Source organism: Gymnoscopelus braueri (genome assembly GCF_963280865.1).
Source record: "Gymnoscopelus braueri genome assembly, chromosome: 21".
NCBI classification, from domain to species: Eukaryota; Metazoa; Chordata; class Actinopteri; order Myctophiformes; family Myctophidae; genus Gymnoscopelus; species Gymnoscopelus braueri.
In genome coordinates this window covers 28,871,749-28,891,748 of record NC_137623.1, presented here as the reverse complement: position 1 = coordinate 28,891,748, position 20,000 = coordinate 28,871,749, and the positions used below count along the sequence as shown (strand labels likewise).

General features: G+C 42.2%; 2 protein-coding genes across 2 annotated transcripts in view; one reads left to right on the top strand and one right to left on the bottom strand.

Moving 5' to 3' along the window:
• myripb (myosin VIIA and Rab interacting protein b) overlaps positions 1 to 20,000 on the bottom strand; it is a gene marked incomplete at both ends in the record, with an annotated part of 199,782 nt that overhangs the window by 138,576 nt on the left and 41,206 nt on the right. The gene's annotated exons all lie outside the window — the stretch shown is intronic.
• Positions 5,052 to 20,000, top strand: part of LOC308077549 (nuclear factor 7, ovary-like) — a gene marked incomplete at both ends in the record, with an annotated part of 25,805 nt that continues 10,856 nt past the window's right edge. The window contains one exon of the mRNA XM_080418298.1: positions 5,052 to 6,422. Coding sequence (XP_080274424.1) covers positions 5,052 to 6,422 — 1,371 coding nt within the window. The remainder of the gene's footprint in view (positions 6,423 to 20,000) is intronic.

Below are 20,000 nucleotides of genomic sequence, written 5' to 3'. Positions count from 1 at the left end.
TGTGGAATTTATAGTTATGCAGTCTTATATTATATTATATTTGTTATATTAGTGTCTATCTGTCCTCTGAAACAATGGGTTTATAGTTAGTGAGAACTTCACTTCTCCATTAAGCTTGCACAAATGTATTTATTTGTGTGTACAAAGCACTTTGTAATTGTTTCTAACTTGCTTTATAACGTTATTTATAAGATGATGGCCAATGTTGATGATACATGAGAAAAGAACATTAATAATATATCATATCGATATCATGCCCAACATCATGTATCGTATTGTGAAATTCTTGACACCCCTAACCCTCCCCATCAAATACAACATGACATTTAAAACTGATATGTCCAATGTTTTGCTTTCCACATTGATTAGAACATTGCTGTAGTGTAGTCAGTCTTGCTAAATGCACAGTGTATCTGTAGTAGTGGTAGCAGAATGGATAGTGTTCTCATCTTACATGTGGGAAACCCATTGAATCCTGGTCAGATTGAAGAAAGTTGAATATTTGGTAACCAGTAGTTTAAAACTTTTGTCACTCTGCCCTTTTAATTATCAACTACAGTGACTACAACTACACTGTTGCCTACATAAAACAAATTAGGCTATCAATTATGGCCTGATGCTTCTGGTTATACTTGTGGAGCTAGGCATCTATACACAACTGTCCATATAGATCCACATTAATCACATGCACAGAATTACTTCAAATGATTATGAATATCCAGTTATAGTAGGCCTATTTATAATGCATCTCTCCAATAACGCCTGTTGAAGTTTTGCTTAATTGTTCAACCACCATCGTTAAGACGCTGAATAGATTTGACTGGGTCGTTCACACTCGCTGTGCGTTGATGGCTTGTTAACGACCGTCATTGATTCTAAATAGACAAGGTGTTACTTGATTTGAATTCTTTGTATCCTTTGAAATGGAGAGGGATCATTGACCACTGTTCTGCTGTACTAAAAAGGTATATAAAAAACGGACTATTTTATCAATTCAAAATTGCATGACCCTCCCTTGGATTCAAAGTAAAATTAGCTGACCCTCCCTTGGACCAAAATTAGAAAGGCATGACCCTCCCCTATTTTCCTCCATGCCCCCCCTTATGTAAATTTCGACTGGTCCCTAAATGGTTTGTGAACGAGTGATCTTAGTGTTAGTGTTAGTGTGAATTCTTTTTTCACTGGTTCTAGTCTGTTGGTCCAATGGCGTCTCGCTTCAGCATCAGCCTCTGGATAGCAGGGTTGCCGGTTCAAGCCTCACCTCTTGCTGGCTACTTTTCAATTGTATCGCACAAAACATGACTGTATCAATTCATGCATGTGCAACTGTTAAAGGTAACATGAAATGCTTCTTGGAGAGAGTATGTTTTTGCAATGTACAGTATGACAAACTTCATTGTGAAAATAGCCGATCTACAATCTCACAACTTTTAAGATAGCAACGTTTTGTGAGCTTGTAGATCGGCTACTTTCACTAGTTTTTGTTCTGAGGAGACACAAAAATGCCTTTATTGGTAAATGGTTTGTGAACCAGTGATCTAGAGTAGTTCGGGACACAGAGGCTTGGTTCATAATGGACGGAAATACTTATAAATATCAACAGACACTACCAGGGAGGCATATCTAGCTCAATGAGAAGAGAGGCAACCTCGGAGTCCGTAGATCGCTGGTTCGAACCCTGTCCGCGACAATGTATTGAGGTGATCATGATTTGGCATTCTTGGGTTTACACATAGTGTTTCTTGAGGATAGGCTTAGGCGTTGTGTTAGTGAGGGTTTAAAATGCTCATTTGTTAATTGCATGGTCTTCTTTCTCTCAAGTTCATTCTTCTATGTTTCTATGGCTTATTGTGCATATTACTTATCATTGCTTCTTTCTTTTTTCTTTCTGCATTCCCTGGCCCCGCTTATTGCTTTTTTCTTTCTGCATTCCCTGGCCCCGCTTATCGCTGCTTGCAGCTATATTATTTCCATTATTTTTGGGGAGAAATAAACATGTAATGATTAACATACATTTAATGATTAACATACATTTTGTGGCGAACAGGCATTTTTTACTAAACTGTTGAATTGTGATATTATCAAACATACACGTATATCACACATATCAGACAGTCAACATTTCAAGCAAATGCATGCATTTAATTCAGTCTTTCCTGAAGCAGGGATAAAACATTCCCCCATCGCCCATCAAAATGAATGACCAGAGGGAGGGATATCATATCAAAAGCAGAGCAAACTGAACTCTGGAGAGGAGAGCATAACAGCAGGAGGAGGAGAGCTAAAGGTACTTCAGACTCACTCTGTAGAGGCTGGCCTGGCAGCAGGAAGAGAATCACATAACTATGTCCTTGTTGTGTTCACCTTGAGCTGCTTGTAGCAGTGGAGAGGGGGAGAGAGAGGGGGGGAGAGGCAGAGAGAGAGAGAGTGAGAGGGTGGGAGAGAAAGAGACAGGGTGAGAGAGAGAGATTGCGAGAGACAGAAGAGAGCTGGAGAGAAAGACAGAGAGGAGAGAGAGAGAGAGAGAGAGAGAGAGAGAGAGGGGGAGACAGAGAGAGGCTGGGAGAGACAGAGAGAGGCTGGGAGAGAGAGAGACAGGGTGGGAGAGAGAGGGACAGAGTGGGAGAGAGAGATAGCAAGAGACAGAGAGAGAAAGAGACAGAGAGTGTGGGGGAGAGAGAGAGAGAAGAGAGAAAGACAGAGAGGAGAGAGAAGAGAGAGAGAGAGAGAGAGAGAGAGAGAGAGAGAGAGAGAGAGAGAGAGAGAGAGGTGGGCTTATTTATCGCAGCCATGTGTGATAGAGCTGAACGCTGAGGTTGGCTGACCAGGGCTGCTTGGGTGACAACTGCCACATCATGAGAGCCTTCCAAGGGTTTCACTCCGGCAATTACTGCATTTTGACTCACTGTGAGTAAGCCCTGATAGTGTGCTAACTCCAGGTAGGCTTTCACTTGAACGCATATATGCATTCATGCACACAGTACAGTATGTGCACTTTTGCACGCACACCACACCACACCACACATGGACATAAAGGTGCACACTGCACACATGTGTGCACAGTCACACTCGCATGCACACAGGCAGGGTTGCATTGCTCATGGGACGGCCCTGCACGCCGTGCAGGAACCTGTTTGACCAGGAGCACGCGCAGGCACACACATAGCTTTAAAACAACTTTAAATTCACACCTCAACAAAGTTTACAAAGGCTCCCGACTCACAACAGGGGAATTAACATAGGAATGAGCCTAGATGCATATCAATTGTCCATTGTGTGACCTGTAGTGTAGGTGTTCAGCGACGTGCGCGTCACGTCATTAAAATAGAGTGCAACCACGTTCCAATTCAGCAATGCAACACTGCACACAGGTTTTATGTCTATACTTGTGAGGACATCAACAATTGTGATAAGAACAGGACATCAACAAATAGGCAATTTGCCATTTTGAAACCTACAGTAATCGAAAATTGCAGTCTATTTTCAGTCCGCAGCACTGGCATGCAAGTAAGTATAAGTCTGGCATAAACCTATAACCTCTAACCTTACTCCCCAAATTATTTTGACCCTAAAACGACCATTATTCTTGTGAGGACAATTTCCCTGGTCCTCACAGAGTAATAGTTGTTGCGAACGCGGAAGGAGGCGCGGCGTCCGCCCAAGTGGAGCCTACTATGAAACTCTGCTCGGCTTGTGAGTGTGTGTGTGTGTGTGTGTGTCTGTGTGCATGCACTGCCTAGTAGAGGGCCAGAGGGCGCCAGAGTGCAGGAATTTAGACACAGCCTGACACACACACACACACACACACACACACACACACACACACACACACACACACACACACACACACACACACACACACACACACACACACACACACACACACACACACACACACACACACACACACACACACACACACACACACACACACACACACACACACACACAATGTTCTCTCCCCATCACAGTGAAATAACACGGATTACAAGTCCGTAAATACACAATATTTTCGAGCTGCGTTCGCTTCCAGCGTTCGCGCGTCTTACTTGTTTTATGGTCTAGTAAGTAACTAAGTACATTTACTCAAGTATTCATGGATTAAAGCAAAATAAAATCTCACGACTGAAAGAATGTGTCTGGGCAAGTCTTATTATGTGATTTATGAAACAGTGTGAAAGGAGCCCTCCTCACACTAGCACCGTTTCTTAAACAATGAACACAATATGTAAAATGAATCTTGATTATGTTTTAGTAATATTGTTCGTGATTTTCTACATACTGCCAACCAGGTGAAGAAATCACAGCTTGAGGCTTTAACCTTTGATTTTATGACATATCAGAGACCATTAGGGTTTTATGGAAAATGCTTCTAAAAATGTTGCTAGTTTGACCACTTCAAATGCTCCAATCTTTGAAAATATTAACCGAAAATAGCCGATCTACAAGCTCTCAATGCGTCGCACGCATTGAGAGCTTGTAGATCGGCTAATTTAGCTGTGCAACATGCTTCCATAGAAGACATGCTGGCTTCTATGGAATCCAAAAGACAATCAGTCTTGGCGACTAAGAAACTTTAAGTCGTGTGTGTGTGTGTGTGTGTGTGTGTGTGTGTGTGTGTGTGTGTGTGTGTGTGTGTGTGTGTGTGTGTGTGTGTGTGTGTGTGTGTGTGTGTGTGTGTGTGTGTGTGTGTGTGTGTGTGTGTGTGTGTGTGTGAGTGAGTGAGTGAGTGAGTGAGTGAGTGAGTGAGTGAGTGAGAGAGAGAGAAAGAACTTTGCACAACAGGTGAGTCAAAGCTCCACTTCTTGGCAGACTCATGTGAAACGATAAGATTCACCTTCAGATCAAACACACAACTCCGAGTTAGGACGACAGACTGTCTTTCCACAGCTACAGGAGAGACACAGACCAGCTGAATGGACTTTAACAAGAACCACTTTCACAGTGAAAGTAAACTTCATTAGACTATTCTAGAAGAGGGAGTGTTACCACCACTGACTGGCTGATTTCCTGTCTCGAGCAGAGTATTTGTAGCTACACTCTGAGACAAAATGGCTTCCAACGCATCTCGCCCAGAAGAGGATTATTCATGTCCTGTGTGTTGCGACATCTTTAAAGATCCTGTTCTCCTGTCATGTAGCCACAGCTTCTGTAAAACCTGTCTGCAGGAATGGTGGAGAAAGAAGGAAATAAAGGAGTGTCCAGTTTGTAAGAAGAGACATTCAATCGATCCTCCTCTTAACCTGGCTCTGAAGAACCTGTGTGACGCCTTCATACAGGAGAGACATCAGAGAGCTTCAACAGGGTCTGAGGTTCGCTGCAGTCTGCATAATGGGAAACTCAAACTGTTCTGTCTGGAATGTCAACAGCCAGCGTGTTTTGTGTGTCGAGATTCTAAAAAACACATCAAACACAGTTTCAGACCCATCGATGAAGCTGCCCTGGATCACAAGGAGGAAGTCCAGAAATCCCTGAAGCCTTTACAGGAGAAACTGGAGGTCTTCAATAAAGCTAAAACAAATTGTGACCAAACTGCAGAACACATTAAGGTCCGGGCCCGGCACACAGAGATGCAGATGAAGGAACAGTTTAAGAAGCTTCATCGGTTTCTACAAGAGGAAGAGGAGGCCAAGATCACTGCACTGAGGGAGGAAGAGCAGCAGAACAGTCAGATGATGAAGGAGAAGATTGAGGGTCTGAACAGAGACATATCAACCCTTTCAGACACAATCAGAGCCATAGAGGAGGAGCTGAGAGCTGAACACATCTCATTCCTGCAGAACTACAAGACTACTGTGGAAAGAGTCCAGTTCACACTGCAGGACCCACAGCCGGTCTCAGGAGCACTGATAGACGAGGCCAAACACCTGAAGAACCTGGCCTTCAGAGTCTGGGACAAGATGAAGGACATTGTCTCCTACACTCCTGTCATTCTGGACCCCAACACTGCCTATCCATGTCTCATTCTGTCTGATGATCTGACCAGTGTGAGATATGGAGAGAAACAGCAGCTTCCTGACAACCCAGAGAGGTTTGACCGTTGGCTCCGTGTCCTGGGTTCGGAGGGCTTTAACTCTGGGACTCACAGCTGGGATGTTGAGGTTGGAGACAGTTGGAGACTAGGTGTGTTAACAGAGTCTTATCAGAGGAAGGGAGACAAATGTGGTCAACTCTGGTGGATAGGGTTACATGAAGGTAAATACAGAGCGTACTTCTTACCAGAGTCAGTCATTGTTCTCTCAGTGAAGCAGAACCCCAAGAAGATCAGAGTCCAGCTGGACTGGAACAAAGGAACGCTGTCATTCTCTGATCCTGATACTAACACACACATACACACCTACACACACTCTTTCACTGACACACTCTTTCCATTCATTGGCATTGGTGATACTCAGCTCCCTCTGAAGATGTTACCATGGAAGGTCAGTGTAACTCTGGAACAACGTAGTTAAACATGATGATGATGATGTATTAATAATATCAGTAATAGTACTAATGCCAACAATAACAGGGTTATTTGAATGTTGTAAAGGTAATGGTAAGTCATATTATAGGGGATTCATCTAGAGATTAAATTATCTCAGTAGTAATCATGTTGAGGAATCGAGATACTTCACTACAGTATAAAATGTTTCAGACTATTATTATGATACTTTTACAATTGTACTGTACTGTACTTTTTACACTATTTCTAAAATAGAATCAACACGTTTAATGAATGTCTTTATGACATTATAAAGTATGACATGTTATATGATGGTTAGTAGAGGTCAGTATGTTAAACATTACAATAGTTTTATGAAAAGGGGTGAGGTAGACTATAATAAACTTTATTTGTATAGCACCTTTCATGACATGAAATGCAGCTCAAAGTGCTTTACAGAGCAAGAATACAATTACAGTTAGAACCAATTTAACAATAAAGCAAACAAAAATAAAATTAAATAAAATAAAAGCAAAGGCAAAAGCAAAGGCATAAAACAACATTAAAATAGGGAATACAGTGAGGAATTAAAAATCAACCAAAGAATCAGCTAAAAGCAAGAGTGAAGTAATAGGTCTTGAGCTGTGCTTTAAAGCTATCGACAGAGGCTGCCTGTCTTAAGTGTAATGGGAGTTTATTCCACACTGTCGGTCCGTAAAAGCAGAATGCTGCTTCACCGTATTTTTTATATGTCATTATAGGCACCTCGAGCAGGTCAGCACTTGAAGACCTGAGGGCCCGGTTTGGAACATATCTCTCTAGGCAGTCAGAGAGGTAGGAAGGTGCCAGACCATTTAGAGCTTTATAAACTATTAAAATAATTTTAACTATGAACCCTGCAGTCACTTGAATCACTGATAATAAAATGATAACGCCATAATAAAATATTAAAACAGCTTACTTGGAGGTATTATGGTTCTAAATATGTCATATTGCCCATTTGAAATGTCGCTTGACAAAATACTTATATGTTTTAACTCAATTGTTTATAGTGTTCAGTTGACACGTATTGTACTTAAGTACAATGTTGATGTATTTTTTACTTTAATGGATATTTCCACTTTTCAGTACTTTTACTTCTACTCCACTACATCTCAGATGCAAATATACTTTTATGTCAATACAATTATTTGAAAACTTTAATTATCAGTTACTTTGTAGATTTTGATTATCATTACAAAACATACATTAACCTTTTACTTTTACTTTATTTGTTTATTTAGACAGGACAGAGCATATTAATGAACGTCACATGAACGTAAATACACCGGATTTAGCAAAGATGCTAATTTTCATCCGCAGTCCTCACACAAAACATAAAAACAGAAAAACAATAACATCAGAAAACAGACAAACGGTGAAATACAATTACATTACATCACATAGCCTAAAAAAAAACTAAAATATGATCACAAATGGTTGCAGCTTTGGTTTTCAAGCAACCATCTTTTCACATTGAATTTAAAAGATGGAAATGTAGCACAATCCCTTATATGTAGAGGAAGGCCATTCCATGCTACACAACCCTGTACTGAGAGGACATTTTGACCGAAGGTTGTTTGCCACTTCAGCCCTGTATACATTCATCTGAAAATAGCAGATCTGCAAGCTCACAACTTTGCGACGCGTTGTGAGCTTGTAGATCTGCTATTTTCAAAGGATTTTTATACATTTGAAAACTTGTGAAATGGGATATTCTGCATAAAGAGTACTTTTGTTACTTTCAGTACATATTGAAACCAATTTCTTTGTACTTTTACTCAAGTCAATTTTGAATGTTTACTTTTACTTGTAACAGACTATTTCTACAATGATTGATTGATTGAAATGCAGTATTGATACTATTACTTAAGTAAAACATGTGAGTACTTTTTCCACCACTGCTTGTGGGGACATTTGGTACACACACAGAGTACAGACACAGCGACACACTGCACAGAATAACAAAGATATTGAATTGAACTGAAGGCAAATGGCTCATGCATTTCAAGATGGCCAGGAGAGTCAGAAAACCATTTCCCATGTGATTCACATGAATGGCTGTCAGATTATGTGGTATTACTATTTGCATAGCATTATGGTGTGAATTATTGTATGTGTGTGTGTGTGTGTGTGTGTGTGTGTGTGTGTGTGTGTGTGTGTGTGTGTGTGTGTGTGTGTGTGTGTGTGTGTGTGTGTGTGTGTGTGTGTGTGTGAATAATACATACATTTACTATGTATCGCAAGTAGGATAATTTGCATTGGTGCATGTTATTCCTGAGGGGTGACGTGTGTGTGTCATCACGCTTAAATCTAATTTTCAGCCTTTCCAAAGTAAGACATAGAAATTGTCAGTCATCATTGTAGGCCTTTCCAGGCATAAATGGAAATACAAGGACCAACCAAGTGTATCACATACAGTATGCTGTCATCTCCTCTGATGTTCTTTTTCCCTTTTTGTCCTCTTCATTGTACCTTTTTATTTAATGTCAAATGTAATTATTTTGTGAGGGGGTTGGGTCGGCGGGTTTGCGTTTGTTGTGTTTGTCTTGTTTCTTTTTTCAGAACACTAGAAGGATTTCTTTTTATGACTGTTTATCCCATCCTGTAAGCTGTGACAATCCTTCAATAAAGATTATGTTAAAATAAAATAACATAAACATGTTATATCGGGATTAAAGTTCCCTCTAATAGGCCTGGCAGAGAAGAACATATTTGCCCATCTGTCCACTCCATCGGGGCCAGTGCTTCCTATAGGGCATAGCAGTGGCGGCCATTCTGTGGTTCCACAGATCGAAAGCCCATTAATGTTTCCCATAGAGATTCCGGTTTGCTGCCATTGTATCAGCTCAGCAAGGGGAATTTCCAAAGCTGTAGGCTAAATTAACCCATTAAGACCTGAGGTTTTTTGAAAGTTTTGAAATTTTGAAACATTTTGAAAAAAAAAATCTAAAACATTTTCTTTCAAGATTTTTTTTTCAAGATTTTTTTCAAAAATAGCAGATCTACAAGCTCGTAGCGCGGCACTCGGTGCCGCGCTATGAGCTTGTAGATCTGCTATTTTTGAATAGCCAAAGACATCTAAAGTGACACAGATGCGTTCCAGGTATCAATGGGTTAAAAGATGTCTATATTATGCTGATATGTTGCATCTTTTCTGATATAGGTATTTTGTTGTTGAAATAAGTATATAGGGGCGCCGATAGCCGAGTGGTTAAGGCGCGTACCACGTCATAGACTCTGACAGTGAGTCCCAGCTTCGATTCCCGAGCCTGGTGGACCTTTGCTGCATGTCACTCCCCAACTCTCTGAAGAGAGACATTTGTATATATTTGTTTGTGTTAAATAGCTGTGTTCTGATAGTAATCACTGCTATTTAGTGTTTGTTTTGTTCATTAATAGGGGCCTCCCTGCATCTCTAGCTCTTTATTAAACAGAACATCCATTTTCAGGTTGGGACACATTTTATCCAATCAGGACTGAGAACATATACACAATGTGAAAGTGAAACAAGACAAAATTGAAACTGGAACACTGTAAACTTCAACCTGATAAATGTGTAAATGTTACTGAACACTTTTATCATGCACTTACCCTACTTTTAAGTCTTCAAATATTTGCCTACAATTAGCCAAGGAGGTTGGATGGTTAATTTGGTCCCTATCCTGAATGTTGGATAAATTGTGCATAATTAAAGACTTGTTTTGTGCAACCAACCAATGTAATTAGGCTGTCAGGCTTACATACTGTATTTCATTTTCAATGCCCTTTTTTGTTCTTTTTTTTTCAGGGGGTGGTCGTGCGATAGACGCACAATTTGTGTTGCCGGGCGAGGGTGGGGGGTGGTCGGCTGAAGCGAGGGTTCGCCTAGGGCGCCATGCGAGCTAGAACCGACCCTGCTCTCCATTTCAAAGCATGTTTTGCATTCTTTTGAAATGTGGGACTCCAACTGTAAAAGGTGACCTTGCTTCCTATCACCAATGCTTGGTAAGGCCTCATATACATACTTGGTCGTGTGCCTGTGTCGCACACCGAAAATAGCAGACCAACAAGCTCACAACACGTCACGCTGTGACGTGTTGTGAGCTTGTAGGACTGCTATTTTCGTCGTGCGACGCACAACTCCATATAAATCACCCTTAATGCTTCCCAATAGCTAATTGTGTTGGTAGAGCTTGCACTCAAGGGCACTGGAAATCTACGCTTATAGTGCTTAAAGTATGACATTGCGCTACGTTTTTCCAGCGCATACAAATGTTCCCTATGATATAATAGATTAAGCATGAGACCCCACTTTGCATTTTACCAGAATAACAAATCAAGAAATAATAGAGCCCAACTGATCCTAATTTTGAGAGTCCACCAATTACCAATTAATGTTCAGTCAGATAACTCACGAATAGATTGAACCAATGTTTACAAGTGTGGATATAATATTTTATCTTGGGGTTCAGGCTCTGCTACATGTTTCTCCCTGCTCAGCACAATTAGACTACCATCATTAACCATTAAGAGCAGGGAGACATATATACAATAACAACAACCCCCCCATGGGGAACACAACTAATAGCAGAGCCCACTGGTGATGCTGGGGTGGCAAAAAAATCTGAATTAGCCTCTGGGGGCACCCCACACGTTGCCGACAGATTCAGCTGCGGCGCTCTGAATCTGTCTTGAGAGATTGGGTGCATGCTAACACTCCAGGGACACTGACAAGCAGAATGAAGAACAAAGACTGAGTTGAGCTTAAATAACCCGCCAAATTGGTTTGACCGATTGCCACGTCAGCGTATGACGTATGGGTCTTGCATAACACCGTTGTAATAACGCATCCGTATACACCCACATAGTAATGCGCATGTGTGGAACCTCTCGAGTGTATCTGCCTGAACTAGTCTCACAGGCTACGCATCTATTTGAGAACATTAACTTAAAGGAAAAAAATATATATTTTGATAGATAAATAAATACATAAACTGAACTACTTCAACCACCGCGATATCCCCCAAAAATTGTTTCGCCTATAATGACGTGCCCAAACTATGGACACCACATTGAACGTGGTTGAAAATGGGGCTGCAAAATTACAGATACAGATGTTTGTCACAAAAGTTAAATAATGTCCAATATATCGGCCAGACTGATACATCGGTCTGGCCCTATAGTACATTGACAATGATAATTTGAACCTTAGTCCGCTGAGCCACCAGGAAGTCTAGTAAAACATTTATCGTCAATTTGAACAAGCTAACAAACCCCACTGACAGGAAGTAGTGATTTACAGAGCCCTGCGACTCCTTCCATCTACTCCCATTGCTAGGCAGACCGTAGCTCATAATGTAGCACATACAGCCTTTACTGAAGAAATGCCTTCTGTATGTGGCTGGGAATGTATGTGTGCGTGCGTGCGTGTCCGTGCATGGAAGCACCCTCTTATACAGAAAAAAACAGGCAGAGTGACACCTCATCAATCACTAAGGTGGACTGCAGAGCCAATATCATCACAGGCTGTGTTAACGCTAAAGACACACTCAGGAGACCAGCGTATGACATCTGATTTCACACACACACACACACACACACACACACACACACACACACACACACACACACACACACACACACACACACACACACACACACACACACACACACACACACACACACACACACACACACACACACACACACACACACACACACACACACACAAAAAAAACGCATGGCCTTGCAGTTCATTCGCAGAGTCATCAGTCTCTCTCCCTCTCTCTTCACAGATCTAAAAATGAGACACACTGTGATATGTGTCGTGCTTCACAAGCGTTCTGTTGAGATGCTGTACACACTCGCGCTTTGGAGCAGAAAGAAACCGGACAGGCGATATACTGAAGCATGCAAAAGGTGGCATGTGTGTTTACTTCTCAATGAAGACAGTGTCAACCATTTATCTCGCCATCCGTTCAGTCAGCACTATCTGTCTTTTATCAATCATCCACTGAGGAATGAAGGCAAAATAACAGAAATGTTCTGAACTGTTGGTATACGATGGGCTGTTTTTTCCCTCTGGCTCTTCAGGAACAGGGCAGTGCATTGGGTGGAGGAAAAATAATGGGAGTGCCTTGCATTGCAGTGAGCAAGTGGGTTTTATGGGGTTGTACAGTATGTTGTGGGTTTTATTTAACCATTTGAACCCTAGCATCCCTATTCTGGGGGTAACTTAAAAATAGCCAATCTACAAGTTTACAATGCGTCGCGTTGTGAGCTGGTAGGTCAGGTAACTTCAGCTAAATTGTGTGTGTGTGTGTGTGTGTGTGTGTGTGGGGGGGGGGGGGTGAACAAAGTACAGAGCCAACCCCGGTCAGCTATATATTAGTTCACTAAATACTGGCCAAACACAAAATGCATCTTTTAGTAATCAGTCAGTTGGTAAAACCGGAAACAAATAATCAAACGATTTGAGTGGGAAGCACAGAATCTGCAATTTAAAGAAAACATAAACAATACAGTTCGCTATAAAATGACACATTTCTTTGTGACATCTAACACTGTTTAAATCTCCATAACCTTCCGCAAAGACACTCTTTTTAAAGGCATTATTATAACCCTGAGAGGAGGAAAGCTTCAGAACACAATCATCTTTTCATAAAACAGACAATAATATACCCACAGCTCCCTTTATTGAGTTTAAATCTGTTAAATAACAGGCCACAGGAAGTTACAGTGTGCATTAGACAGGAACGAGTCTAGTGCACTATATCCAGTGGTGGACAAAGTACTCACATTTTTTACTTAAGTAAAAGTATCAATACTGCAATGTAGAAATACTCTGTTACAAGTAGAAGTCCGGAATAAAAAAAATACTTGAGTAAAAGTACAAAAGTATTGGCATCAAAAGAAAAGTGGAAATACTTCGGTAAAGTAAAAATACCTCAAAACTGTACTTAAGTACAGTACTTGAGTAAATGTACTTAGTTACTTCACACCACTGACTATATCCCACTATTGTGATTTCTCCTGCTGCTTAGACATATACCTCTTCAAGTGCAACTGCATTTGAACCACTTGAACCCCAGCATGCCTATTCTGGGGGGAACAAAAAAAAACAAGCTCAAAATGCACCGCAATCGGCTATTTTTTGGCCAAGAGACTTGGAATAGACGGAAACCGCGATCCGAGTTTAGTTGGAACTCATGTCCGTTTCACTAAGACTACAGGGTTTAAGTGGATAATAGTCATTCAAGGCAGACATGCTGGCTTCCGCCATCCTATTTTCAGAAGCTCTGAAAATGACTAGTAAATAATGCGGACATCTGGTGATTTCTCCACTTCCGTATCCCCTGTGCAGTCGCTTCACTAACTCCTACTGGAAAACAAATTAGTCGAACTACAGCAATTAAACTGAAATATTTCTTATGAAGCTAATTAAAATAAATATTCGTAAACACTGTGTTACACATTGTGGTTAATTAAACTTCCAGTCTGAAGAGCTTTTCTGGTAGACCGGGGAAGAGATCGGTATTGGCTTGAGAGACTAACATGATAGCAAATACAAATATTTGAAAATGATGATGGCCAGCCCCTGTTTCCCTCCTCTACGAGGGCTTCAGCTGAGAGGGAACCTCATTTGGGGGTGTGAGATAAATCCTCATTAAAAACCCACAAGCAGCACATTGAAGGAATATTCTGTGGATGGATGAGCCATTTTCTTGCATGTTACAGCTGCGAGAGTGATGACAAAGTGTCTGGCAAAGTGTTACTTGCTCCTACAGTATGTGCTGGCTCTCTCCCTGCACCTCTTGAGAGCTTTAATGATGATTAACCTGGATGGTCACAAATGACACTATATTACAGCCTAAATTAAAGGTTAAATGGCTTATATCATGAATTTTCACTTTTTGTTTTGGTGTGATCACTCTTTGAGCTGCATTATGTTTCTGAGACCGTGTGTGTGTGTGTGTGTGTGTGTGTGTGTGTGTGTGTGTGTGTGTGTGTGTGTGTGTGTGTGTGTGTGTGTGTGTGTGTGTGTGCGTGTGTGCGCATGCGCGCGTGCATACAGAGATTCAAGATTCAAGATCTTTAATTGTTAATCTCATATATATGAGTAGTGTACACAAGAGTAAAATGATTTGGTTTCTGTTCCTCTTCCTCAACACTGCATTGTGTAATAACAAAAAGAAAGAATTAAGAATAAGAATGGTAAGGCAAAACAGCATGCATGTATATACTTTAATCATAGCACAGATTGAGGTGATTGACGGTGCTGTGCGCATGGGTCCCACTTCTAAATATACATAGTGTAAGCATCTATTTATTATACATGTGTATGTATATGTGTGCAATCTTAATATGCAGTGTCAGGTGCCTGAGTGAGGTGTGTTTTAATATTATAGCAGTAGCAGGTGTGTGAGGGATGCTAAGGGCAATTTTGTGTGTGTGTGTGTGTGTGTAGCCTCTATGGATTTGTGTAGCAGGTAGACAGGCAACTGGCCTATAGCGTCAATCATCCGTAAACCTGGGGGGATTAGCTTTTTTCGGAGCCTACCGCCCTTGGGCGTGTGGATACAGAATTGCTTGCTATGTGGTATAGCATCTGAAACAGTCCACGACTGGGGTCTTTGATAATCCTACAGGCTTTGCTGACACAACGGCCGTCGTATTATGTCCTGGGCGGAGGGAAGCTCACACCCACTGATGCACTGGGCTGTCCGCACGACCCAGAGGCACAACAGGCTTAAAGACCCATTCACACTTTGTCGCACGACGGTATCGCGCGGCAGAAATAGCCGACCTGGCGCGGCACACTCACACATGAACGACAGACAGAGTGTCGGAGGCCTGGGGGGCATTTATTTTCAATGGGAGTCACGTGCTGCCGCGCATTCAGCCTACCGCGCTGGGGGGAAAGGGCGGAGTGGCGCGACGCCGGTCGTGAGATATCACGTGACTCCCATTGAAAATAAATGGGCCGAAACGCTGCCTGTCGTTCATGAATGACAGGCAAGCGACTGCCACGCGGCTCCCTATCCACTTCCATTCTATGAAACTCCACCCCCTTTTCCCCCCTGTGCGGCACATTGGACGCGCAATATCACATGACTCCCATAGGAAACAAATATAATATGAAGCTCTGCCCGCCTCCCCCCGCGATTCAGATGCTTCACGCTTGGATGCTTGATAACCACGTGACTCCCATAGGAAATTTATTGAAATGGCCGTGTCCCTCCGCCTCCCCCCGTCCAACGTGCCGCGCGTCTTTCCTCCACCCCTTCCCCCCCATAAGCGGCATGTTGGACACGAGGTAGCGCGTGACTCCCGCTGAAAATGAATACAACCGGAAGTTCCCCCACTCCATCCCCCGCGGCTCCGACACGTTGCCACATGGCCATGTGTGAGTGGCCACCTACAAGCTAACAACGCATGGCGGATGCGGTGCGTTGTGAGCTTGCAGGCTTAACACCTGACTAGTCTCTGTCTTAACATTAATCCCTTCGTTAAGGTTTAGCCTGACACGCTCTGGCTGTCTTTCATTCTTTCATGTGAAATATTTTAATGTGACTGGAGGAACAATAGAAAAGATAAGGATTATTATTCAGCAAACGGCTCGGTCCCTTCCTCAATAATACATGATGTCAAAAATTCCCCAAAAGAAGCACAGATTCTTAATTTTCCTGTATGAACACATTGACGTGGAGCAAGGCTCACAGTGTCGGTGTGTTGAGACGAATATACGTGTCAGTCATGCTGATGAGCCCCAACACTATGACCTTCTCCACACCCACGGACACACACACACACACACACACACACACACACACACACACACACACACACACACACACACACACACACACACACACACACACACACACACACACACACACACACACACACACACACACACACACACACACACACACACACACACACAGCACCTTATTAACCAGAAGCCAGGTAGCAGTGGACTCTGTCACTATGGCAACAGGTGATGATTGACAAGGCTGCGGCGGGAAGTGAGGGCTTAATACGGCAACGGGGTAATTAAGGAGCTTAAAACTCGGACGTACACTTCCTGTGCATTATTGTGCGTTATGTGTACACACTGCGCTGCGCTCTCACTGCTTTATCCATACTGTACCTCCCAATGCTCTCATTACATCTATGATGAAATGGATGGATAATGTAATAAATGCCACTTAGTTTGAAGCCACTTGGTGGCCATATATGTCCTAAATAGACTCAAATAGAATGTGCAGCATAAGTTTTTGGGATCAAAGAATAAAAAGTTGAGCCGCACACTGTTATTGCTCCCTATAGTCTTTTTATTTGTCAATTACGAGTGACGTTTCGAGCCCACGCTCTTCTTCTGACAGTTGTTTTCTTCTGACAGTTGTTTGAACAAGAGCTGTCTGTATGATTCTGTCTGTCAAAACTGAGGGAGCAACAACAGTGTGTCGGCTCAAACTTTAGTTTTCTTTGATCTCAGTTCACTTCGGGGCCAGCGCCTGCCTTCAAGAGGTCGGACGTGCGCTACCACTCTTTGATCTACATTATGTTTTTGAGACCATAAAAAAGGATTTTGTAAAACATTTCACAAATGACAGCAATGTTATAAGAACGTGCGATTTATCATAGAGCATATGTAGTGATATGATGTAGGATGGTCTTCTGTTAATTATAAAGCATAATGCCATCTACAGACTAACTGATTCATCATCTGTAGCTAAACAAACCAGGTTGGCTAGCAACTGCTGACAGCTAATCTAAGAACTGTAATTATCAGAGTCAAATGATTCACTTGCTGCCTGCAGTGCATAGATCATGTTTTAATAATGTTAAAATCTATGATAATTAATTATTATAGATGGCCGAGGAATACTATCAAGTTATCATCAATCTAGAGTCCATTATAGATCAGTGATCCATACTTGTCACACTTCCCCTCTGACTCATATTATGGAGCACTCAGCTACAGCATGACACACACACACACACACAATTCAATTCAATTCAAAGGGCTTTATTGGCATGAGAAAACATACGTTTACATTGCCAAAGCAGAAAGCATAATACAACAATACAGCAATACAATCAAAACAAAAAATATGTACATTTGAAAGTCAGAATCTTCAATAGATCAATTTCTATGTACCAAGATCACTGGGTGCAGTTATAGTGCCGGAATATACCCAATGATTAGTCTTTAGGGTGGTTGTGTTCCGTTTGATATCCTTTTCCTATCACAGCAACTCACGAATCTTGCTGCTGTGTTTGCACATTGTTGTACTTCGCCCAGCAGATATGGGAGTTTTTTTGTCATTGGTCATGTTTTCAAAATCTCCGTGTGTGGTTGTAATCTGTGGGAAGTATGTGTCTCTGATGTCTTGGTACAATGGACAGACGGTTAGGAAGTGTAGCTCGGTTTCCACTTCATTTTGTGTGCAGTGGGTGCATAGTCTGTCTTCTCTCGGGATACAGGTCTGCCTGTGACGACCTTTCTCGATCGCAAGACTGTGCTCACTGAGTCTGTACCTAGTTAAGATTTTTCTTTGTTTTGGGTCAGTCACGGTGCTCAGGTATTCTGCCACTGCGTATTCTCTGTTTAGGGCCAGATAGCATTCTAGTTTACTCTGCTTTTGTGTTGCTTCTTTCCAGTGTGTCAGGTAGTTTTCCTTTTGCTGTTTTATAATTTGGTTTAGTCCAATGGGTTTTCTATCTCGTGGCTCTGTTTGTGTTTGTGCCCGGAGTTCCAGGGCCAGCTGGCTGAGGGGGCATCTCTCTAGGGTTTCGCTGTGTGTGAGTGCCTTGTTATGGAGTGCATCTAGGTCGCTTTCTTTTAGGTGGTTGTAGAACTTAAGTGCTCTCTTTTTTATTTTGATAATTAGTGGGTATCGTCCTAATTCTGCCCTGCATGCATTATTTGGTGTTTTTCGCTGGGTACGGAGAATGGATTTGCAGAATTCTGTGTGTAGGGTCTCGGTTTGGTGTTTATCCCATTTTTCAGGGTCATGGTTTGCTAATGGTCCCCAGATCTCACAACCATAGAGGGAAATTGGTTCTATCACAGAGTCCAGTATTTTAAGCCAGGTTTTAATTGGGATGTCTATTTTGATGTTTCTTTTGATAGCATAGAATGCCCTTCTTGCCTTGTCTCTCAGGTCCTTTACAGTTTGGTTGTAGTTCCCTGTGCTGCTGATGTTTAGGCCAAGGTAGGGTATAGTTTTTTGTTTGTTCTAGTGGGATTGTATTTAGGAAAAATTGATGGTTTTGGCGGCTGGATCTTTTTTGAAATATCATGATTTTAGTTTTAGTTAGGTTCACTGTCAGGGCCCATGTCTGGGAGAATTTGTGTAGGAGATCAAGTTGCTGCTGTAGTCCTTCCTTGGTTGGAGGACAGCAGCAGCAGGTCATCTGCAAAAGTAAGCATTTGATTTCTGTGTTTGCCAAGGGGATGCCTGGAGCTGAGCACACACACACACACACACAGTACACACACACACACACACACATACACACACACACACACACACACGTTTGTATTACAGGACATGTATCAACATTTTAGGACAGCATGAAAAATAGGTGAAATTAGCCAAAATATTACCTATCTACAAGCTCAGAAGGGGTAGCGCTGCGACGCGCTGTGAGCTTATAAATCGTCTATTGTCCTATATTTGCGGGGTCCTCACAAGTATAGTAATACAAGCGCGCTTACACACGCACATACACACTCACACACACCTCTGATCTTGACACCCATGCAGTCGTAGGCTGAACTGCACTGTATGACTCTACTCTATGAATCACTGCTGCGCCCTGAATATTCTCTTCAGTCCAGCGGCACTAATCCCACACACACACGCACGCGCACACACACACACACACACACACACACACACACACACACACACACACACACACACACACACACACACACACACACACACACACCCCCCCCCCCCCCCCCCCCCCCCCCCCCCCCCCCCCCCTGGTGTCACAGAACAGTACAGTATATAGTGTGTCTGCTCTCGCCTCCACTCAGAGAAGCCCTAATGTCCCTAATCAGTGAGCTTGGCTACAGTACATTCATCGGTGACTCAAATAGTTGCTGTCGGGTGTAAAGCCAAAACCATTACTTTTACAGGGAATGGGGGAAATAAAATAACCTGTGTTCTAATTGAGCCAGTTATCATTTTGTTACAAGATCTTGTTAATACTTTTTCTTTGGTTCAATATTTATAAAACCCATGGACACGCTTAATCACTTTCGCTTAACCCCTTGAACCCCAGCATCCGTATTGTGGGGAAAGGCTTTCGCCGGAAAATTGCCGATCGACAAGCTCACAATGCGACGCAAAAGACACTATGGTATTGAGCCCTGAGGGGACTCCGGTTACCCATATGGGGTTTAAGTGGTTAAAAACAAAAGCAAAACTTTTTTTTTGAAAGAGGTTTCTACCTATTTTCACTTACTACCTCACAAAGGTAGGGTAAGTGATATTTTTGGTTAAAACAAAAAGCTTTATGTTAAAAGGTTAAA